We start from the raw sequence: 25,010 nt of genomic DNA on the forward strand, positions 1-25,010 counted from the left end.
CAATTTTTTTGCTCTGTAGTTTTCCCCCAGAGTTAACAGAAAAAGTTCTACAACTAATCTTTTCAACTCACCTCTGCTGAATTACAAACCCAAAGCACAACTCCATAGGATGTGCCAACACACAGTGCTTTACCACACACAAGTCAAAAGGCCGCAAAGTTTCACAAACCAGGGATTTTCCCCTAAAAAACAAGTTTTTGTTGTCTTGAAAGGTCAGATGTAGTGATGCTCTGATCAAATCTGTAAGGTTAGATAACTCTGGCCCCAACAACTCCACTCTACTAGATCCCCAAAGAGAGTGACTTGGTATAGGGCCTGGGATTTTACTACATTATCCCATTAAACTTTATAACATTACCATGAGGTACTGCAGACACTTCGACATCAGTAAAAAGAAGAAAAAGAGGTAAAGTAGCCCAAAGCTACCAAGTTGGAAGTACCCACCCACGTAACAGAAATAGAAGTACATACCAGTTTTTGCAGTTTGTGTAGAAGTTTACTTCAAAGTAGGGGTGAGGTAGGGTGGGAAAATCAAACAACCTGAGAACCTGTTAGTAGGAAAAGGGCTTCATAATGATAGCAGACTAATGCCATGGAATACAATATGGCTAAATTTAAAAGGACTAACTGGATTTATATATTCACCTGTGGGGTTTTTATCTATAATAAATATAAGTTGAAACAATCTCATATTTTTAAATAAAACTAAAATAGTACCTATGCCATTAATATCAAAATACAACTTTACATACTTTTAAGGGGTGACTTAGAAACAGGAGAAAAGTTATATTTTCCTTGTTGAGAAGAAAACAAAACAAAAACAAAAAACCCCACTAACTTAAACAAATAACCAAAGACTAATTTAACTAATGACTAATTTAACCCTTTCACTTCCTGGACTAAGTCTCCAGGAAGAAAACCAAAAGGCAAGAGCTAATCACAAATGTAATGAGGAGACAAAACACTTTATAAACACTAGCATCACCCCTAACTTCCTTCCTCTTCTTTCCTCTCCCTTGCTTCCCTTCTCCAATAAGGTCAACTAGTTTTCCAGGATGGACCTAGTCTCTGCACTCTCCGTGCAAGTAGTGAGGTTGAATTGTCTATCTTTCCAGACTGTGTGTTTTGCTTGCCTGCATGTATGCGCACCAAGCATGTGCCTGGTGCCTGGAGAGGTCAGAGAGGGTGTCAGATCCCTTGGTACTAAACGGACCTTTATGGATGAGTATAAGCCACTGTGGGTACTGGGAACTGAGCATGAGTCTTCCACAAAAGCAACAAATGCTATTAACATCTGAGGCATCTCTCCAGCCCCAACTGTCTATTGTTTTCAACTCATGGCTTGTGAGTGTTCACCCACAGTGCCATGGTGCTAGCGTGGTGGTCAGAGGACAACTTGCATGTAATGAATCTTTGTCCTTCGTCCACTGTGTGTACAACATGGGGATCAAACTCAGGTTCTGGGACTTTTGTGGCAATTGTACTTACCCACCATCTTAAGGGCTACTGACACATATTTTGGGTTGTTCTGCCTCCCTACAGATCCCTAGAATGTCCTGGATATCATGATGGAAGCAATAATAGGCTGAAACAGTACCAGAGCTGCAGCCCAACACCCATGACCCTAGCCTCAGACCAGGACTGGCTCATGCTAGCCTCAGACCAAGACTGGCTCACACTAACGTCCTAGGATTGTATACCAGTTCATCTGGACTGTCCTCCTTCCGCTGGCACAAACTATGTAAGAGAGCTACACAAGAAGACATTCTATCATCTGAACACAGGAAGACATCCCATCCCCTTGCTGACCAACTGACTTAACCTGCAGGTGATAGTCTATCTACCTTACCTACTTACCCTCTTCCATTGCACTCAACTTCAAAAGTTTCCATTAAAAAAGAACTATTTTCAGATTATCAAGAGAAAATTATTAATAATGTCAGTCCATTTAATATATCTGGTTGTATTCAAAGTTGTATCCATAAATAAAAGACTGGTTATCCAGATAAGTCAGATCTGAATATGTACTATGAATTTGCCCCCAACGTATTTTCCTTATGGCATGCAGAATTTGGTTTATGAATTCTCAGAGTACTATTCAGAGAGATGGTAGCTGGGCACATAAACAGGTTAACATATGCCATTTCAACAGGGTAAGAAGCCAGGTCTCTTCTTTTCCAAAGGCCCACTTTCCCCAGACAGCATCCCATGAACAAAATCTTTCTTGAACTCTTTTCCTAGACTTTCGATCAAAACTATATCCTATCCCACTCACTCAAGGCCTTGAACTTAGCCAATATGACAGAACATGTGCTTATTTTTGATTGGATATTAATATAGGAATACAATAGTTATTAATGATATAATAAATTACAATGACTATATTATCATAACTGTATCTTATCTTCAGTTGAGGAAAGATTCCCTTTAAACAACTAATTGGATCAAAGCTCCAGCATCTAGAGGGGCATCTATTCATATGGTCCCAGATACAAATAGAGAAATGTCAATTCTTTGAATTTTTGTGGTTGTGGCGGTGGCAGTGGATGTATTGGCAGCAGATGGCATTGGAGGGAAGAAGGTTTGGCTTAAGGGGGATGGTGATTGGATTTATTATAATAAATACATATAACACATACATGCCCAACATATAAGACAGAAGACTCTAGCAACAATGAGCAATCCAAAACACAAAATTCTTATGCAATGAATTATGGGGCACCAAGAATAAGTGACAAATAAAAATACTTCCCAGGATGTAGAAATTTTGGTTATATTTGCAGATTCTATCAACTCTTCCTTTCAAAATACAAATTTCAGCTCCTTTAAAGTCTAAATCCAGTGTTCCTTTAAAGCCCTCTGAGCCATCTGATCTCCAGTGGTTCTAGCATCTGACTTCCTCGTGGGAAGAAAGCCATTCTCCTCCTCCTTTGCTTCAGAACATCTCATGGTGAGAAGAAACAGTCTATGCCAGTCACTTCCACAGACAACCCTTCTCCTGTAGCATTTTGCATGCACCTTCATGCTAGTATTAAAACATTTTGGGTCACTTTTGGTCACTTTTTATATTCCCAATATATAAAACCATCTGGCATGTATAAGGTACAGTGATCAAAACTGTTCTTGAGCAAATATATAAGACCCCTGGGGTTTGGAGACTCCAATTTAACTTATGGAATTTCAGTGCAAACAGAATTAGCCCCTCAAAGAGATTCTTGGTGAGGATTCCCTCCCCCAAACAAGGTTGTCACATGAATACCTTTACAAGAGATGTTTGTTATGGAGCTCTTCACTGGGGGAAGAAAATGAACAAATGGGGACAGGTGTCAGAATTCACTAATAGAAAAGAACCCTCAAGACACAGCACAGATGAAATTGGTTTTCTGGCAAAAATCCAGTCTCTCAAATTTATGGCTTCAAAATTATCCCAAACAAACCAGCAACCTCCACTATCAAATCCAAGCCTCCCACTATCTAAGTAGCACCAGAACATTTGGTTCCTGTTTAGTATCAACTGACCAGGATGCTTGAAGGACATACTGCACACCCACTATGTCCAACTCTCCTTGCCTTTAGCATCTTTTGTATTGGAGAAACACCCTCCCTACAAAGAGAAGAACTGTGAATGATGAGCAGCACCAAATGAGCTGTAATGGAGGTGTTATGAATGTGAATCAGCAAGGCCTAATGCAGAAAACAGCAGCATCTGGGCGTGCAGCTTGCAGAGTAATGAGACTGTGACTATGCGCTGGCACCCGGCTTTGATCGCTTCATCTTGCTCAAGAGCTCTGCTGGGGAAACAAAGGTGAGAGGCACTGACCTCCTGCCCACAGCTTGCACATGCAAGGAAAATGGGATGAGATCAGAGAGCGATCCCTTTTCCCTTCCCCTCCTTGCCAACACACCCCTTTTCCAGACCTGATGGGTTCCTAGTTGGGGGCCCAGCAGAAAGCAGGCTGAGCAGGCTTCTACCATATGAAGTGTTGTGTCTGAACATGTCGACAGTAATTGGCAATTCATTTGTCATCCTGAAAGCAGAGAACAGGTGTAGGCTAACTTCAAAAACCCAGTCATAAACCTTGCTGCATGCATCTCTCATGCAGCAGCTTTGCTGAGACCCATGCTAGTGGCAGGCTGGTGGTCTTCTGAGTCTCCATGCAAAGATCTGCCTCACAAATAAGTATTTGTGGAGTTACAGAAGCACAAGAGAACAAAATGAGCAAAAAATTCCCAACACACAACAGCAGCCCCCAGTCTTTCTTGTGTAAATACTATAATTAGCAAATAGCTGACTTCTTTGTGCTTGTAAGATCCCTACAAAGCATGTTGAACATCATAAAAAAAAAAAAAAAAGAATTTTAATGCTTGAAAAAGAGAATAAAGCCAGATGTATCCCCACACGGATTTCTCTGCCAGCTTCATCCAGAAACACTAGCTGAGGTGACTTGTGAATCAGAGCCAAGAGCAAGAACTCGCCTTAACGAGCACATCTATCAGTTCCAGGGGATGCAACTGATTACCAGCACTGGGACATTCTCACATGGAATGAGGGAGTCTAACTACAGGCCAATGAAAAGGAACGCACATAAAGTAACTTAAGGCAGCCATGTGAGCAAGTTGGGAATGGCTGGGGATGCTTGGCGGTACTTTAACATGGGAGCATGTGTGCTTTTCTGTCAACATGTAGGCAAGGGCCAAGATGCAAGCTTTTACAAGTTTTCAAGCATTCTGCCAGGACTCAATAAGGAAAATGAACAAACTGCTGCCTGAAATTATTATATTAAAATGTGCCAGTGCTACTCACAATATGAATGTTTTATTTACAAATATTACCTTCAAAGCCCCTTATTAAGAGGAAGAAGTCAGTGTCCCCATTTGCAGGTGACATGGTTCCAAACAGGACATACCCAAAGAGTCCCACAGGAAATTCCTAGAGCAGATACACTTCAAGCAAAGTGGCAGATGACAATCAATATATGTAAATCAGCAGCCTTCTTCGAGACCAAAGACAGGGACAGAAAGGAGAGAAACAGTCCTGTTCAGAGTAGCCTAAACAAAACACAATAAAGCAACGAGAGCATGTCCTTGGACACACCTAAACAAGGAAGTGAAAGACCTAGACACAAAGACTAAAACGATGAAGAAAAGAAAAAAGACATCCAAAAACAGAACGACCTCCCATGCATATGCATTGGCAGAATTAATATCACAGAAACGGCTATCTTACTTTCAGTAGTAATCTAAAGATTCAAGGATCCTCATCAAAATTACAATGTAATTCTTCACAGAAATTGAAAAAAAAAAAGCTTAAAATCCATACGGAAGTACAAAAGATCCTAGATAGTTCAAACAATTCTGAACAATAACAAAAACTGTTGGAAGTATCGCCATACCTGATAAGAGGTTCTACTACAGGATCATCGTTGTACTGGTATAAAAACACACACATCAATCAGGCAGAACTGAGGACCCAGATATCTGTACACACAACAACTACATGGTTTTTGACAGATGCGAAAAATACTTATCGACAAAAAGACAGAATCTTTAACAAAGGGAAAATTGGATATTTGCATGTAGAAGAATGAAAGATCTCTCTCCTCCCTCCACCCTACCCCCCCCCGAAATGAATTCCAAAAGATCAAACATCTAATGTCAGACCTGAAACTCTGAAACTTCCAAAAGAAAAAGTAGGATGTACACGTCAGGATGTAGGTTCTGGTAAGGACTTTCTGAACAGAACTCTGTTTTCCCAGGAAATAAAGCAACAATCAGCAATTCATGAATCATAAAGCTTCTGCGCGGTGAAGGAAACCTATGGCGTACAAGGCAGCCTACAGAACAGGGAAAGTCCCTACCATTTCTACATTTCATAGAGGACTAGTGTCCAGAACATACAAAGAATTGAAGAACAAAACATCAAGAAAACAAGACAATTTAAAAATGGGCTATGAAACCGAACTAGTTCTTAGATAAAATACAAATAGTAAGGAACTATTTTAAAAGGTGCTCATCATCCTTAGCCACCAGGGAAATGGAAACTAAAACGACTTTCAGATTCCATCTTACCCCAATCGGAACGGCTAAAATAAAGACAACAAATGCTGGTGAGGATATGGGCAACAGGAAATGCTATGTACTGTTGATGGGAGTGAAACCTGGTACAATCACTGTAGAAATGAGGTTTCTCAAAACACCAGAAACAGATATGCCATACGATCCAACTATCCCACTCCTGGGCAAATACCCAAATGACTCTATTTCCTACTACAGAGACACGAGCTCACCCCATGTTTATAGCTTCTCTATTCACAATAGCTAGGACAAGGAAAGAGCCTAGATGTCTATCTCCTGATGAACAGATACTGAAAAAGAGATGCATCTGCACAATGGAATTTTATGCCGCTGTAAAGAAAAATGAAATTTGCATGCAGGTAAATGGGAAACATCGTACTGAGTGAGGTAACTCAGACCCAGACAGATAAGTAGCACACATTGAATCTGTAGAGTCATATGTTTTAATTTGGTGTCCCTCCAGAATCCAGGAAATTAGAAAGGGACTGTTGGTGGAGGGAGGGCAGAAAGATCTTAAAGGAGAGAGGATGGTAAAACACCAATGTTATAAAGTGGGGAAAGGGAATGATGGGAGAGGCTTAGGTGGGTAGAGGGGTGGAACTGTGGAGTAGAAGAAGGTGTAGGAAGGATAACTAATTTTAAGGATGTCTGAAAAAGCCACATAGAAATCTACTATTTTATAAGTTTTATAAACACATTCTCAAAAAAGAATTTAGAGTTACCTTACACAAGGGATAATGCTCTTCCTAGAAACAATAGTTTGCCAAATAAAAAGCCTAGCACCTGGTATGGGTTATCTACCCTTGAGTCCCTTTCTAATTTCCTGAATTCTGGAGGGATACCAAATTAAAACATATGACTCTACAGATTCAATGTGTGCTACTTATCTGTCTGGGTCTGAGTTACCTCACTTAGTATGATGTTTCCCATTTACTCCTATTACCACTCTGGGTCAGAGTGTCCCAGAGACCCCTAAACCAATAAAGCCTGTTGCCACTGCTCTTGGTCGCCCACCAGACTTGATGGTAAGACTGTATTGCTGAAGACATCATAAACTCTGGTCACAGAACATAGAGAAATCAAGTCGGTACTGACCAGGAAACTTCCTCCTTTGCTGGCTAGTTTTCATAGTACCAGAAGGGACTATGTAGGCTGCTGTGGGGAATAAAGTCAAGTCTTTCTTACCCACCTGTATGCCCTGTGAACTATAATAATGATCAGTGTGACAAGATATGCCCATGGGGTTTATAGTGGCATGAATGTTAGGGGAATAACCAATCACTTTCTTATTGGATTTAAGGCATGCTCCACAGGAAGAAACTCATGCTTAGTACTGTAAATTTGGCTAAGAGCCCAGCGAGGTGGGAGGGCCCACAGGCCCCAGGGTTGAATCTACTATTATTATTTTGCTAAATGGACATAGTATCAAATTGCTCTCTAAATTTGTTATTTCTATGACCATAAAATGCTGCTCTCAGAGCACATTAGAGACGTTTTCTTTTTCTTTCTTTTTTTTTTTTTTCATGCAATAGATGGCAGGCAACACCGAAACTCCCAAGTGCTTAAAGTGCAAAAACAGGGGTTATCTACACCCCTCCCACACCCTGCTTCAAGGCTCTGAGACCATTGCAGAAGAGGGATTGGAAGACTGTAAGAGCCAGGGTCCAGGAGGACCAAAGCAAAGAATGTCTTCTGGCTTTGACAGGACACCACACTCATGAACCCACAACAGATGTGGCTGCCTGTACATTCAGTGTTTCAGCATGGCGGAGCTCACAAACCCCTACCCCAACTGAGCAGCTAGTGACATTTAGTTATTGGCTTCTGGGAAAGGGACAGTTTCTTTTTCTTTCTTTCTTTTTTTTTTTGAGACAGGGTTTCTCTATGCAGTTCTGGTTGTCCTGGAACTCACTCTGGAGACCAGGCTGGCCTTGAATTCATAGAGGTCTGCCTGCCTCTGCCTCCTGGGTGCTGAGATTAAAGGTGTGTGCCATCATCACTGCCTCGATTGAGATATCTTCTTTAAGGGTGTAGCCCCTAGAAGATGACCATACTCTAGTGCATGTCTCCACACCCATGAGTACAGGGGCAGCACAAACTGGACTTGGAAGGTTGGCGCTCCCCCCGCCCTCTCTCTCTCTCTCTCCATCCATCTATATCTATCCATCCATCCATCCTTCCATCTATCTATAGAGGGCATGAAGTTGGAAAAGAGTGGGTCCAGAATAAGTTGTGAATTTGAAATGATCAAAATATAATACATGGCATTCTCAAAGAACTAATATATTTTGAAAATCCCTTCATCAAAATAACCAGGCCTACAGAAAGCTCTCTGCTAAATGGCAGTAAACCCCCCCCCCCCAAACTATAGCAGCCCTTGGCCTTGCTTATGTAAATAGTATTATTAGTAAATATCTAACTTCACTGTGCTTGAAAGATCCAGAGTATAATGGGCAAATGTTATTTATAAGGAGGAAAGAATGAAAGAAATAAAGATAAAGATAAGCTGTGTTTCTGCTTCTACTATAAAGAAATACGACAAAACAAACAAACAAAAAACCCAGCCTTGATCTGAGATAAGACACATGAATCCTAAAACAAAAATGAATACTGGTAGAACAGCCAATGTATAACTACTACATACCACCACCCTGGAATTAAGTGAGACAATTTAGGACCCCTTAGAAGGTCTATCTGTGTGGGTTCCTTTCCAATAAAATCTCTTTCTAGTCTCAATAACCATTTTCAGATTTCTACTAGTCTAATTCTATTTTTGAACTCAGTATAAACAGAACCATAGGCAGTAGTAAACAACTGTTTTAGAGATTTCCCCCAGTCATCACAGGAATCAACAGCCCTGTTCTCCCGACCTTCAACAGGGTTCTAGTATACCACTTTATTTACCCATTCTTCCTCTGCTGACACTGATATCCAGCTTTTGATTACTATGAACAACCCTGCTACAAACAGGCCTAGAAGGACTTTTACTCCTCCAGGAACTGGATTATAGATTAAGTCAAAGTTTAAACTGATAAGAAACCTCCAAAGTTTAAGTGGTTGTGCCATTTCACACTCCCACCAGCAAAGCACTAAAACCTCTAGTTTCGCTAACACGAGTGGACAATGCAGTACTGTCAGCCCTTGATTTCCACCATTCAGACAGTTGCATTTCCCTGGCAACTAATGATGGCCAAGACCTTTTCATGTGCTAAGTGTCCTTTCTTACATTTTTCTTTGAAGTGTCTGATCAAATCTTTTGCTCATTTAAATAAATCCTCCTAAAACAAGCAGAACTCTTAAATTTGAATCTAGTTTATCAATTTTTATATTTTGCTTACTTGCTATGAAAAATCAAAAAAGCCAAAAATCCTCGATAGATGGAATCCAGGTGGGCAGGTTTGGTTTTTACAAATTCAAATGGGAAGAATATCTGCTTAGGTGCAATCATCCAGAAAGTTTGGGTTTCAACTTTTGTACATGGTTTTTGCTCATACATAGCAAGGGGGCAGCTGTTACACTTACAACTTACTTGCTTAAGAGCAGGGAAGAAATGGTAAGTATTTATCAAACTGTAGTGATAAGTCACAGACAAACCTCATAATAAAACTACCTGCATAGCATCCTAGACATCTCAAGACATCCCAATTTTACGGGCAGACAACTTCTTTGATACATTTTTTAATCACACAAACTTTTTAAGATGGTTAACTCTGCAAATTTGACATGGTGGCAGAATTTAACATCTGCTTTCCAGCAGTGTTCCTGGACATTTTCTAACGTGGCAGGTCAGTCAGACAATAATTAACTATAATTGGCCCTCCTGTAAGCTTCAGTGCTCTCTGAATGGCACTCAGAGGGCAAAATTATGTTTCCTTATCTTTGAAAGCATCAAAAGAAAAATTGAAGAAAATTATTTTTACCTAGTGCCTTTACAAAGTAAATGTACTCTAGCCAGTATCAAGAGGAAAAGCTTAGAAATTACTTTTGAAAACTATGAGTTATGTAGTTAATTATTCAAATAAGCAAGGATCAATAAGCAAATTCCCTCAAATTCACCAAGTTCTCCCTTAACATATCACGACACCTGGGAAGAAACAAGCTATCACTTCGGCAGAATCTTCATTTATCTAACAGGGTACAATTAATATTTCATATAACATGTAAGGAGCACTAGATTCTTAATGGATTGGATTGATTGAGGAAGAAATTCAATGCTAATGTTCCTGTAGGGGAAAACAGAACAATCTGTTACTTTTACAAGGGAAATTATCACGAGTTCACCAACTTAGGGCCACCACAGACCTAAGGACAGCAGCTTGACTGCTTTGCTCATTCCATGCAGCACGTGACGACAGCACGGGAAAGAGGAGAGAGAAGACCCCAGGCACACCAGCAAACCCAACTGCCAAGGGACAGGAGCTAACTTGGTTGCACTGTCAGTGATTTTTGTCACCACTTGTGACTTCTTCCTGCCTATGCCCAAGGGACAGGAGCATTTCCCCAGTGGCCTTGACAGATGCAGGCGTTCAGAAGATGGCTGGAGTTTGTACTGTCTTTTATGGGAAGGAGTAACACCACTCCCCTAGTTTACAGCCCCACCCCTGCCTCGTTCTACAAGACACCATGAGTTAAGTGGAAAGCTGGGGGGAAACAGCAAGGGTGGAAATTTAAGTCCCAAAAGGTGAGACAACCTGAGCATTTGCTTCTATTATCTATAAAATAATGTGTAGAATAAACAATGGAGATTCAATTCAAGAAACTGAAAAGAAACAGTAAACTTTAAACTTCTAACCACAGACCTGACTAGCAGGGCTCCAATTTTGGGACCAGGGAGTATGAAATACCCAAGGTCCCCTCTTCTCCCAAATATCTCAACACAATCAATTCTAAATGCTTATCATACAAAATAGTATCAAACATTGGTCTGTTTCAAGCTGTCTCTTTCCTTTAAACTAATTTGATACTCAGAGGGAAATGAGCAGGCTTGAGAGCTGGGTCTGCACTTCAGATTCCTGATGACGTCATCAATAACACACTTCAAAATAGCCAGTGCCATATTAGAGTTAAAGAAACAAATTAAAATCATCTTTCCCCTCAGAGAACAACAACTTCCTTTTCTTCATTTTCAGCCTTTCAGCTTAAGGCCCTAAAAGGGCGACAGTGACAGTTTACATTTCACTGACAGGAACTAAAAGATGTAAAAAACACAGTAAGTTATTTGCTGGGACTGAGTGAGTTAAATAGCCAAGTCTACATTCAGCCAAATTTGCCTTTGCTCTGAGCAGTACATAAAAGTATATTCTTTTTAGAAAAGATTATTTTTTTTATGTGCACGCATGTGTCTGCTCACAGGAGTTTTATGTACTACATGCGTTCAGGTTCAGGAGCTCCTGGAGGCCATAAGAAGGCATGGGATTTCTTGGAACTGGAGTTACAGAGACTTTGAGCCACCTGATAGGGGTGCTGGGAGTTAAACTTAGGCACTCTGCAAGAGCATTACACACTTAATGGCTGAGCTAGCTCTCCACCTCCAAAGTATATTCTTAAGCACAAACATTTTCCTTTAACAGAATTCAAATTCTCCTCACATTCCACAGGGCACAAGAGACACTACAGAGGTCAACACAGGTGAGCTGATGTTTAAAAAACAAAAACCAACAGATAACCCTGAACTTTCAAACCGGCAATTGTAACCGAGAAGGGTATGTGCAGAGGGCACAGGTATATTTACTTTATCTAGAATTTTGCCTCTTCAATTTCTTTCTTACTGAATAATCAAGATGTCACTTGGCTCTAAGGGCCATAGGGAATTAAATGTCACCATTGCAGCTGCTCTACTTCCTGCTCACAGACCTGCAAATTAAAAAAGGGGGAGGAATAAAGGCCCAATACAAATGCAAAATTTAATTAGTGAGTAAAAGCCCAAATTCTTGCCCAAAGCTCCATTTTTCCTGGAATATGCACTCTTTCTTCTTGTGTAAACTTTTCATTATGAAGGAGACATCTTTATAACACAATAACTCTAGCTATGATGTAACTGCTGTAACATCACTCCTGCATTAGAACAGGCAGTATGCCCAAATAATGTTGTTTTAATACAATTTGTGTTCAGCAGAAACTAAGTCAACTGGGTCATTTCCAATTTGATCAATGTGAATTAGTGTCTGACTGAGATAAACCATTTGAACATTTCAAAATGATCAATGAGAATCATAGATAAAAGATTTTTCATGTACATTGGCAGGTTAGGGCCATCCACACAGCACTAATGTAGGTTTTAAGTGGACATCAGTAAGTATGAAGGACGGTGGGCAGGAAACCTGTCAGCAGCAGACACAAATATACACCAATGGCATATAACGTTAGTCCTTTTGATAAGATGAGTGATTCAATAAGGCACCGAAGTCCTGAAAAGCTGCCAGAGCTTAATCTCAGAGCACCTAGGACAAGCAGCAAGGTACCAGTGAGCGGTTCCCAGTTCTGAAATCACTTTAAATTAAAAGTTTAGGTGGAAAGTAAGTAACATAAATTTACCTGACTAAACTTCTAAGAGAGATTTAAGACTATTAATCTGAGTAAACTCTGTACCTGCAGTACAACTAGTCCTATTAATCTAATATTTCTACATTGAAGCCACATTGGCATTTGGGCACACCGGGTTAGGCATTGAACAGAATTATAAATTTGCCAGTCAAAACCTTATTTAATTATTTTGCAGCCGATTAAACAGGATCTTTTAAGCACTGTTGCTTACAACTGTCAGTGATCCCCACAGAAATGACAGCCAACAGGAGAAACACTTGCTGATGATGCAGCCCCACCAGACCTTGCTCACTCCCAAGAAACTAAACAGCGCTATCAAAGTGGCTCCCAAAGGCCAGGGGCATTTTAAAGTTCAAGAGTTTGAGACGGAGGAAACTCTTTCAGTAGGCAGTTGTGGTGATATTTTATTTGTGCTTTAATAAAGCTTGCCTGGAGATCAGGGGGAAAGGCCAGCCATTTTAAGTAAACAAAAAGTCAGGCAGCACCTGGCCTTAATCCGATCACTTATCAGGCAGGGTCTCTGTGTGTTCAAGGCCATACTAGGGAACAGAGCTAAGCAATGTGACACACACTTTTAATCCCAGTACCAACCATAGAGACCTGGAGGTCTGTACAGACAGACAGTGACAAGGAAGTGAGGTAGCTGGGCTAAGATAGCCAATGAGAGGGCAGAACAGCAAGGCAATAAAGGCATGGGTAAGACAGGAAGTAGCTCACATTTGGAAGCTGCAGAGATGGTGAGGTAAGGTTGGCTGGTGGCTCTCCCTATTTCCCTGATCTCTCTAAGGCTTTCACCCCGATATTTGACTCTGTGTTTTTTCTTTAATAAGACCATTTAGAAATCCGTCTACAGGCAGTGATACTCACACAGCCCATTCTATCGGCACACATTTTGCACAGATACACTAAAACCACTTCAGCTTATTTCTCCAGGCTAGCTAATCTTTAATCCCTTATGAGGCTAGCCCAAGCTTCTTCCCAGGAGCCTAGATTTCTAAATTGGGTAGATGACTTCACTCAAATATAAAAGTGAAGCCCCTCCTGCAATTTGGCACACAACAGGCTATTAGTACTTGTATTCAGGTGGGATCCCATACAATGGCATTCCTTTACACTGAAAGAAAATGAAGCCAAGTTAGGAAGCTCAACCTTCAACGAAGCCCTTCCAAAACTATTTGCCAAGATCCATGTCACTTTTCACCCTCCCCGCCCTCCTTTACGGAAGGTAGAAATCAGTCACTTTCCCATATAAAGGACAGCCCAAGAAGGAAGGAAGAGACAATTCTAAAGTGCTATCCATGGCTTTACATTGTCTTTACTGTTGAATAGTTTTTCTTTGGTATGAGCTTTACACTTGCTTGATCTTTGTTTTACAAACAGTTTGTGTGCACAAACAAGGAGGCATTCTGTCTTCTGTATGCTGATACAAGAATGCCAATCTACCAGGGAGAGGTGGTTCTGACGTTGACAGGAACCAGGGCCCTGTAGCACTCATTGCTTCACTGAGATACATCTCGGAAAGCTATACTGTCATGAAAGTCTAAACTATGGACTCCCTTGGGGTCCTTATTTCTTCTGTTGCTCTGTTAGGGTGCCCTAATACCATCTAGATTTTGTGTACTCCTTTGGCACCTAGTTTTATAACTTGAATATAATAAAATCTAACATTTATTGAACATTTACTTTGTAATAGATTTGCCCTAAGCCCTACACATAACAAAGTTTTTTGTTCTTTACAGTACCAAGGATTGAACCCATGGCTTCAGGCACACTAGGCAAGTACCCTATCCTGTGAGCTACACTCTAAATCTGATGTAACATTGGTAAATGTAATATTTTAATTAACTTTAAAGTAGAAAAGGCTCAATACAGAACATAATTTTCAGTCATACTCAGTAGCAGGATGCTAACAGCACATGGCCCAAGCTAGCATCTTAGTTGCTCTACACTCAGGCAGTAAGCAGCTGCCCACTACAATAAATGTGCAGGAGTACGTTCTCTTCTTCCACCATGACAGTTCTAGGAACTGAACCCATGCTGTGAAACTGGCCTCTACTTGTTGAGCCATTTGCAGACTGGTTTGTTTCATAGCCCAGTTAGACCACCTGCCCTTCTCACAAACATGCAGCCCACCACAGGGGAGGGTCACAACAGAGCTTCTAGGAATGAATGCCACGAAGATGAGGTAGAAAAACAAAACCCCACTGATTCTAGAGTGCTCACATTCTAGCCTGCCACACAGAAGCTTGAGTTAGTATTTTAACTAGCCCTGGAATGTCCTGGCAGGGGGTGCTGACATCAAGATTATTAGTCATGTGCTACTCTGAAATGATTTTCACTTTCTTTCCTGTTTTGGTGACTTCATGTGAGTCCCATTTTAGACATATAAAATTGCCCTTAAAATGGCAATTTAGAAAGTATCCATCTCCTGCAGCCAACCAAGGTGCATCTAAATCAATCTCCTTCCATCCAACAGAATTAACTAAAGGACCAAAGGTCCTTCTATGTTTGTTGTTTAAGTGAGTTCGGGTTCAACATGGTCAGTCAGACAGCTTCAAAGAGAACCTCACAGATACTATACAGGTTTACAGACAAGCAGCAGCCAGAATAACTGGGCCAGACAAGACGGCTGTTATATTATAAAATATAGTACATTGCTTTGGAACAGATGGAGGGTCATGATATTTTAAGATGGTCAATCTTCCAAGGAGACAAGGGACTCTTCTAAGCAATTTTTATTCTTTGAAGATGGGAAGCCTCCTTTATAGTCACAGTGCAAACCAAAATAGGACACTCTGGGATGCTCGGTCTAGCAGGCAGTAGCCAGAAAACAACAACACAGGTCCAGTGAGAGCTTTCCTCTAAAATATACTCCTGAAGCTCCCTCACAAAGTGTGAATGAAGCCTGCACATGTGTGGGCATTAGAGCTGGGAAAATGGTAGAGTCTGCGGGAGCACTGTACAGACTACCCTCACTACTGACAGAACACAGAGTATGGGAAGGCTCCCAAACAGAGCCAAGGTCAGCTATGATTCATTGCTGGGTAATGGTAACAAAGAATTAGCCAAAGGAGGAATACAGAGGCAGTCTGGAAAGATCCGAATGCAGAGCTGATACTGCTCCTAGGGGCCAGTTACCTGGCCAGTTACCAGCGACCACCTACCCACAAAATTGCGAACTAGGGGAGCATACCCATGCTTTAGTGCATAGGCTTACTGAGGTCTCATGACCCAGTCTCTGGTATCCTATCCCCCTGATATCAAATGAGCTGAGGAGTCCGCCATAAATAACGATTTCTACCACAAGAGAGGTTCCAAGGGTTTAGAGGTTAGCTCTCAAGGCGCCTGATAGGAATTCTGACCTATCTGTGGCAAGGGCAAAGCCTTATTCATCAGTTAGGCCAGACTGGGTTCTGTTCATTACTGAGTCTATCCTCTGGGTCCACATTTTCTTACAGAAATCATCAAAGCATTCATGTGTTCTATGGGCTCTCTCATTCTCATTTTCCAGTAGTCAAGCCCAGACTGCATGGCAGGATGGCCCAGTGAGGCAATTCGGGAGTGACTTTTCTAATCTCCTACCATACATTGAGAGGAATCAACGTATCAGTTTGCTAAGCCACGAACCTCACTATCTTGGTTCTTTTGCCTCTCCTATCCACAGAATGAAGGATTCAACTGTGCTGCCCTGACATTCTAACTTATATGCTAAAACCTTAATGCCTACTGTATCAAAACATCTTTAAAGGGATATCAGGGGTGGTCGTGGTGACACATCTTTAATCCTAGCATGCATTTGGGAAGCAGAGGCAGAAATAAGGATGGGCTCTAGTCTAGTGTCCTTATATATTTTTAAAAGATTAGAAGATATGCACAAAGCAAGGACCCACAGGGAGAAAGTGGCCATCTGCAGGCCACGAAGAGAGGCCTTAGAAGACTCTAAGCCTGCATACTGGTTTGGAACTTCATCCTCCAGTACTTTGCAGACCTGGGAGGGACTTAAGCCATTAGCCAATTATTAATTCACATCCAATCTTAACAACAATTTTGCACCAATCTTCTTTTACCTGCTGAGAACACCCACCTGGTACTTTTGATTCTTGTGTCTTCTATGTCCAACCAAGCCTCGAGAACCCACCATTAGATGTCTACTACAAAGTACTGAAGTCAGGGCACTCTTAGGCTCAAGCTCCTCCCATTGACTTCTTACTAAATGAAGACTCAACTTCAGTGTAGCAGCAGGAGACCTATGACCTCTGCAGCCCTATCTTGTGCTAACCTCTTAAGTAAAGCCATTGATCTTCACTAAAGTTGTCACCCACCAACAAAATAGGAACATTTTCTTTCTAGACATCTTCCTCGTCCACCGTCTCACTACCTTTCTCCAGTCACAGACAAATGCCATCTTCTTTATGAAGACTCCATAGATCATTCTAGTCTGTATTAGTGTCTCACTTAAATTTTAGTTATTTTTATGGTGATCATCTTTTAATGAAGACGTATCCAGGAACCCAAGTTAAAGGTTCTCAAAGTATGAAGACAAAGGGTTTTTGATACGCTACTCTATCAGGACCAAAGATAAACAACTACAATGAAAAAAACGCATAAGTCCAGTACAACTTAAAAAATATTTATTTTTATGTGCATTGGTGTTTTGCTTGTGTGTATACCAGTGTAAGGATGTCAGGTCCCCAGGAACTATAGTCACAGACAGTTGTGGGTTGTCATGTAGGTGCTGGGAATTGAATCCAGGTCCTCTGGAAGAGCAGTCAGTGCTCTTAAATGCTGAGCCGTCTCTTCAGCCCAACACAGTACTACTTTTTAATATTAGTTCAACACTCAACTTTTTATCTAAATTCTTTATTTTGGAGACAGCATCTTGTATATCCCAGGTTGACCTGGTTTAATGTGGTACCAGGGATAAAACCCTAGGCCTTGTTCAGAATAGGCAAGTGCTCTACCAAAGGTATGTCCCTAGCCCTTTATCTAAATCCTTCTGATCTTCAAGAATGAGATTTGCAGTCAGATGCAGTGGGGTACACCTACTACCCCAGCACTTATGTGATGGGAGACAAAAGAATGAGGAATTTAAGACCTGCTATTATACCAAGTTTGAGACCAGCCTGGGACACACGAAACTCTGCCTTCAAAAAATAAATGAGATATTGACTGACTGGTTGAATTGTGACTCACCGTTGGAGTTCTCTTCAAGTGTCCCCCCCCCCCACTTTTTTTTGCTAATAGAAAGTTCCCATCTATTTAAATACATATTAAACCACCTGAAAAAAACTTACTTTAATCAACGTTTAAGTAACACAAATATCCATTACCATACAAACTGCACTGAAGCAGAAACTAATAATTCTACCTTAAGGTTTAATCATTTTATTAAATGCTTATAAACATGAACAAGGAAGGAGGTCAGAGCTCAATGCAATCTTATAACTAAATCTGTCACAACACCTTTTTTTCTTCACTAATTTGTACATGTGCTACAAACAGGGGTTATATAATAGAATCCTTTATATACTCAGTAAAATATCTTCTTACCTAATCTGAAAACTGGCAGTAAAGAGAACAGATAAGGCTGCAGGTCATGGGCACTTTGATCCATCAATTACAGAATATTCATTTAGATATCACAAGGATTAATAGATGTAGCAATTTAACATCACCTTCATAATCAAGGGCAAGGTAAAGTCTATGATTTAAATGTGTTCACGGTACTTGTGAAGAAATAAAAATAGTTTAAATGCAAGAAAGGGAGGATAGCCAAATTTGGACCTGCCCATCATTTTACTACATAAAACTCAATGTTTTCCATGTTTCCATTAATTAAGGTAACAATTTACTAGAACCTTCAAATTAAGGGCATTCTATGTCATCTATCATTCCAAATGAAAATTCTCTTACCATTTCTTTAATTTTCCACTTAGTTCATAAAATGTATTGAGCATCAACAAGCTTTCATTGAATGCTCCAGAAAAGAAGTTAACATGGCTACATCTCAACCACCCTCAAACACTTCCAAGTGTTTCCCAGCCCAAGTATTAGTGGTCTGTACAGAGAGCCACACAACTGAGCTTTCACCTCAGAGGACAGGGTGAAGAACTTACTTGAACTTGGCTTCCACCTCTTCAGCAGCTTTCTGATACTCCTCCGTGGTGACTTTGTAGAACTCTGAGCTCTGTGAACAAAGTTGACAACATTTTCACTATGCAAGAAGACAAATGCTCTGAAGACTTACAATTTCAAACAACAGAAGCAACTTTGCTGCATCCACTCCAGAACTAAAGGGATTTCTGGCTGGAATGGCACAATACTCAGATAGCTGGAAGGCCACTAATTTAAACAGAAGTAAATATAATTCCTTGACAGATGTTCATACCACTAATTCATCATTATTTGATCCTCCTGAGAACATTGCTAACATATCTTTGAAGGATGTCTTAGCTCTACCTTACTTGGTTATCTAGTGTTGAAAAATCAAGATTCTTAAGCTCAAAGAACAAAAACCATGCACACTCAGAGTGATACAAAAGCAGTATTTACTTGGCATAATATTTTGTTTTTACTATGGATCGTAGCCAAGCATGGTGGTACATATCTTTAATCTCAGCATGCAGGAGGCAGAGAGGCAGTTTAGTTCTGGGTAAGCCTGGTCTACATAGCAAGTTCCAGACCCTGTTTGGAGGGGAAAACAAAAACAGTCTTTGATAGAACAAATTTCACATGACTAACAGAACCTCAACATTTGTAACCATCAGTATGAACAAAAAGGCAGACTTAGTAATTGTAGCATAAAAAAGGCTGCACTATGACATGAACTCATGAACAACATCAGCCAAGCTACAGTAGCAAACCAGTGCCTTTCCCAGGACGGTAGGACTGAAAATTACCCATTGTGACTAGCTGCTCTAGCTGATCTGAAATCAGTCTCACTAGAGGGGTCAGCCTAAATGACTATGAGCTCTCAGACTCAATGAAATTGCCTGAAAAACACTGGGCAGAGCAGAAGGATGCAACACAATACAGAGCTCTATTGTGCGCCTTCACTCCCTAATCACTCGGGTTTCACATCCACAGCTTGGGGTAGTTTATTTTTTAATAAATCACTGTTGGTTGGTAAGAAAATGAAAATGAAAGCCTCCTCACACCGGTGACCTCTTTGCATTTAACAATCCGGGTTGCCCAATGACAGTCACATCCAGGTTTCTAAGATGCAGATAAAATCAATAGGTATGTGATTAGACAACAGACTGGGGTGGCTGGAGCCATGGACAGGTCACCATTTGAGATGATGAATGGCTCTCTATCAACCTGCAGTCCCCTATGATGCTAACATTTACTATAATCTTATTTGGGCTACGATTTATCTTTCTTGCACCTGATCAATAAAGATGAACAGAACAGTTGTAAGGATCGATTGTAATTTTTTATCATTTTCAAGCACAAAAGTGCATTTCTGACATGAAGACGGTATCCTGAGTGCACTGCCTCTGCAGCTTCAAAAGTGCAATCTGAGCGATCAGCCACTCTATATGTGGAGAGGTGTTAATTCATCAGTAGGTCTAAAGCCATCAAAAAGCCATTTGTCTTCTCAGACACTGGAGCTCCAGGTTGCCCACACTTCACCATATGCTTCACTTACAAGACTTCCCTGTGTTCTTTCACACTGCTTGGCTTAAGCTTTCCTGGGAGATTTTTAACAAAGAAGGAGCACCAAAAGCAGCTACCAGTCTATCACTAACAATGTCAGAAACTTTCCAGGTCACTGTTCCTAACCGTCAAAGAGGCATTATGTCACTAATACTGGAGACACAGTAACATGTTGATTAATATGTTCCTTTATGGTAAAAGCTAAAACTTTAACAGCTGGATAGGACTGGGCTGAAAGTTCTGGTTTGGAGTCTAGCCTGTGACCTTAAGTCAGCCAACCTTTCCCAACGTTCTCTCCCGTATTTGTAGGCTGTAAAATATGGATGATAATTAGCACTGCTTAATTATCTAACCAAGCTGTTGAAACAGTCAAATAAAATAGGCGAGAGAGCTGTGAAAGAGTTTTTGTAGAGTAAGAAAAACATCTGAATAAAATAATGGTGTGTGTGTATGTGGGGGGTGCTAACAGGTGCCATTCCCACTCTGGGGACAAATCCTAAATGATCAAAAACAGTAAAATCTTCTAGCAAGAATAAAGCACAAAAGTGAGAATTTTGCTACGGTACAAATCAGTGAACTGCCCTCCCCTCTGCAATGCCAAAGGCAGGGAAAGTGACTCCAGTTACAACCTCTACAGTGATAAATGCGAAGCAGCTGTGCCTATGGAGTCTCCAAGCTCACTAGAGAATACTCGTTCTAAAGCTGAAGGTTTCAGTTCGGCTCTATACTTCCAACGACAGTGACCAGTTCCCCATACTGCATTAATCTTTCTAATGATAAAAAGTCCCAAGAAGGCAATATTACATAAATACTTAAGTATACTTGAATATGTAGACAGTATTTAATTAATAAAAATACTTACTTATTCAATTAACACTAGATCCTTATTATCCCAGTAAATGTTCACTCAGGGTAATTAGACCCTCAAGAAAATTTTAATCTAACATCAAAGAAAACTAATTCTAATGGAACGCAACAGTCCAATGTGGATGCTGTTACTAGAGTTCACAAGATCTAACTCTGGCCTCAGAAAAGACAGCTAAAAATATACACCATTCATTCAAAACCCAAACCCCAAATCCTCAGTATATTTGCAAGGGGAGAAAGGATGAATACCATGTATTCAGGTAGAAATGTGTACAGCAGAGAAGAAGAACTAAGCATGCACACATATATGGAGAAAAGTTGAAGCTACATGGTAGGATGTAATTCATGTGGTTTGGAAAATGCAAAATAAATTGCTGATTATCCGCAATTGGCAGTTTCGTGCTCGTGGCAAGAAGGGGACAGAGGAGCAGGATGCCACAAAGAAAGGGAACATAAAGGTGTAAGGGCCACAATCCTATTCTGTTCCTTAAAATTAGATATGAAGATGTAGTTAGACTTGTTTGTATTTCACACATACACAAAAACTTCATTGCTTCTTCCTGTCCACAAAGGGCCTAAACAATAAATAATATAATGTGCTAAAACATAAAAGTACGTTTGAGGAAGGGGTATGGGCTGAGTAGAATTTTAATAATATATTCTTACAAAAATTGAGCCACTATACACACTTACTAAGCAAATGTTGTTTTTCCATTTTTTTATACTACAAAATTAGAGTCAGATGAAGGGCAGAAAGTAGTAGGTCCTCACATCTCACGCTGCTTCACCTCAGAGCGTGAGTGGAACTTTACAATCCCACACCTGTACCTAGTGGTTGCAGTGGCAGGTACTAACTAAACTCTAGACTTTGAGTGTGTGTTTGTGTAGGGTAGGTGTGTGCTTGTAGGAGCCCAGAGGTTGATGGGGAGAGTTTTCTTTAACTCTCCAGCATACTTTTTGAGGCAAGGTCTCTCACTGACCCCAGAGTTCTTCACCAATTCTGTCAGGCTGGCTGGCCAGTGAGCTTGAGCCTCTCTCTGTCTCCCCAGTACTGAGACCATCGGTCACCAGGCTTGGATTTTATATAGGTGCTGGGGGGTCCGAACTACGCTTGCATGACAACACTTTACCAGCTGAGCTCTCTTCCCAGTCCCTAAACTCTGGACTATACTAGCATTTCCCCAGGGGTGTTCCTTTTATGGTCTGGAGCTAACCGGAGACTCCATATAGCAGTTCACTGCCACAGTTGAGTTTCCTCTAACCTGTGACAGTTCCTTTGGTTTTGCTTGTCTGCTCTAAGCTTGGCACTTCTAAAGGACACTTGTCAGATATTTTGTATATACCTCATAGTAGGGCTTGTTTGATGTTTCCTCCTGACTGGGCTGAGCCCATGATGATGGGACAAGAGTCCCACAGAATCAACTTGCCCTTCTCTTCTGCATCCCCTGCCTGGTCTAGTCTGCAACAATGACCAGTGTATTCTGCCGATGCATATAGTTTTAAATGACATTACGGCATATCTACACACCAGAGGGATATGACAAGCTTCAGTTCTTCTTTTTAAATGTAATAATAGAAAACATGTAAGAGATTAGAAAAAGACTTTTAAAGAACAATCTTCAAAGACTTGGCAGCTATTCTCAGGAAAGAACAGACTCCTCAGGGGGTGACTGTGGACTACAGAATGAGAGGAAAAAAGAAGAGGGAAACGAGGAAAGAGCTAGCATGGGACAGAAAACATCAGGAAATCCACTGTTCCCTACTCCTTCGGCTACGAGGAACCAGTATGCTCAGACTGTACCGCATTGTGGAAATCTCCTTCCTGCCCCCACAGGCTATCTACCAAGCTGAAAAGAGCGTCCACTGCTAGCGCATGTGCAGACCGGGTCTTGTAAGGAACAGAACATGGAAATTGGGCAGATGGTTCAGATATTCTCCCAGGGACTACCTCAACTCTATCTAGGTAGAGGATTTTAGGAAGGAACCTCAACTTTTCTCCCACTATCCTAGGAGCCTCTAGAACAAAAGGTCTGTGGATCTGTTGCTTCAGAGTCACTTGTGGAGCACAGTGAACTGTAACACCTGAATCTCAGAGGTTGAGGTGTCCTAAATTAATTTTCTAGTCCCATGAAAAACAGCATGACCAAGGAAATTTATAAAAGAAAGCGTTTAATTTCGTGCTCATGGTTCCAGAAGGTAGTAGAGTCCATGACCATCATGCCAAGAAGCATGAGCATGCAGGCAGGCATGGTGCTGGAGTACTAGCTCACAGTTTACATTTAACACACAAGTACGAGGGAGGGAGGGAGGGAGGGAGGGAGGGAGATGAACCAACAGGAAACGCCATGTGCTTTTGAAACTTCAAAGCCAGCCCTCAGTGACACACTTCCTCCTTCCCAATCAGGGAACCAAGCATTCCAACATATGAGCCTACAGAGGCCATTCTCATTCAAACCACCACAACGAAGAAGCTAAATTTTTAACAAGTTATCCTGAACATTCCCTAAAATTGTAACTATTGGGTTACTAGAACAAGAACAGTGAAAAATCATCAGTGTTCTTGAAAAATGATGGCAACCACCACTTACCATCTTTAAATACAGCAGCCATCTTTACAAAGGTGTTCCAAATCAGCTTTTCTATTGATGCTGTCTGCAGAGTACTGGTTGAATCCCAGACTACTCCAAGTGTTCTGGCTTCCCACACTGCCTAGTAGCACCAACTGTTCTCGCCCCAAGTCAGCAGGCAACAGAAGCACAGTAGTTCCAAGAACATCTGTTCTTGGTGTTTGTGTCTCAAGACAGTTGATACCATCTTACTAATTGTAGGTTGTCCATATTTTAATGTCATTGTTGTCCTTTAATGTAAAAGTCCTTCTGCAGGAGAACAAACCTACATGGACTATTTTTACCCAACTGTTTCACAATGTCAAAATCTGATTCAAATATATAATATCTATATTTCTTATTTCTAAAGGAGATATGTGTATATTCTCTCAAAATTTGTTGATACACTAAGTGTTCATTTTGTAGGGGGGAGTCCCAGTAAGATTCAAAAAAGAACCAAGAGCTTCCTTCTGGTAAAACTTTAAGATACAGAAAAGATTAGCATGGCCTCTGGCAAGGATCACATGCAAATGTATGAAGCATCCTTTATTTATTATGATCAAAGCATATTATATGCATGCATAAGAACATCACAATGAAACTCATCACTTCTTACAATATATGTTAATAAAAAATAAAAGTAAAGATTAAACAGTTTTTACATATTGTTAATAAAAAATAAAAGCAGCCGGGCGGTGATGGTACACGCCTTTAATCCCAGCACATGCCAAAGCTACACAGAGAAACTGTCTCCGAAAATGAAGGGGGAAAAAAAGGCAAAAGATGAACAGTTTTTACAGGAAGAATCAGAAATAACAGCTACTCGTGACCATGCAAGGTGGCCTTTCAATAGAAAACTACTGCTTTATGAAAAGGAAGCCCACAGCTGTGAGTACCATGACGACCTAAAATTAAAACAAACCTCTACAAACCTTTGCTCCATGTAGTCTCCTGCCCCATCAGCCTCCAGAGAAATTCTTGACATGATTTGTCTTCTTGTGCATGGATTTGTGGCAGGTAAATATGATGTAAATCAAGTATTAAGGATCTGACTTATTAATTTCTTCCTACTAGACAAAACTTTTATTGATATAAGCATAAAATGGTTCCCAGCAAGAATTTTTGTGAGAAAGTAGACTCCATAAATTCAGTGTAGAAGGACATTATCTTTGAGATGTTTTAGCACCATCAAAACCCAGGTAGTCCTGCCTGTCTTTATCAAGCAAAACGTGTTCCTCCAGGGGAACTACCTCCAGAACA

At 40.7% G+C, this 25,010-nt stretch overlaps 1 protein-coding gene and 1 non-coding gene across 4 annotated transcripts in view; one reads left to right on the plus strand and one right to left on the minus strand.

Annotated features, from left to right (window-relative positions):
• Nucleotides 1–25,010, minus strand: part of Chchd3 (coiled-coil-helix-coiled-coil-helix domain containing 3) — a 278,206-nt gene that overhangs the window by 36,550 nt on the left and 216,646 nt on the right. For all 3 annotated transcript variants that reach the window (XM_059257530.1, XM_059257529.1, XM_059257531.1), the window contains one exon: nucleotides 18,735–18,805. In XM_059257530.1, coding sequence (XP_059113513.1) covers nucleotides 18,735–18,805 — 71 coding nt within the window. The remainder of the gene's footprint in view (nucleotides 1–18,734; nucleotides 18,806–25,010) is intronic.
• On the plus strand, nucleotides 24,203–24,304 carry LOC131907531 (U6 spliceosomal RNA). Its single transcript, XR_009378436.1, has one exon. It is a non-coding gene; the product is annotated as a U6 spliceosomal RNA (small nuclear RNA).

Source organism: Peromyscus eremicus, chromosome 3, assembly GCF_949786415.1.
Source record: "Peromyscus eremicus chromosome 3, PerEre_H2_v1, whole genome shotgun sequence".
In the NCBI taxonomy this organism is placed as follows: Eukaryota; Metazoa; Chordata; class Mammalia; order Rodentia; family Cricetidae; genus Peromyscus; species Peromyscus eremicus.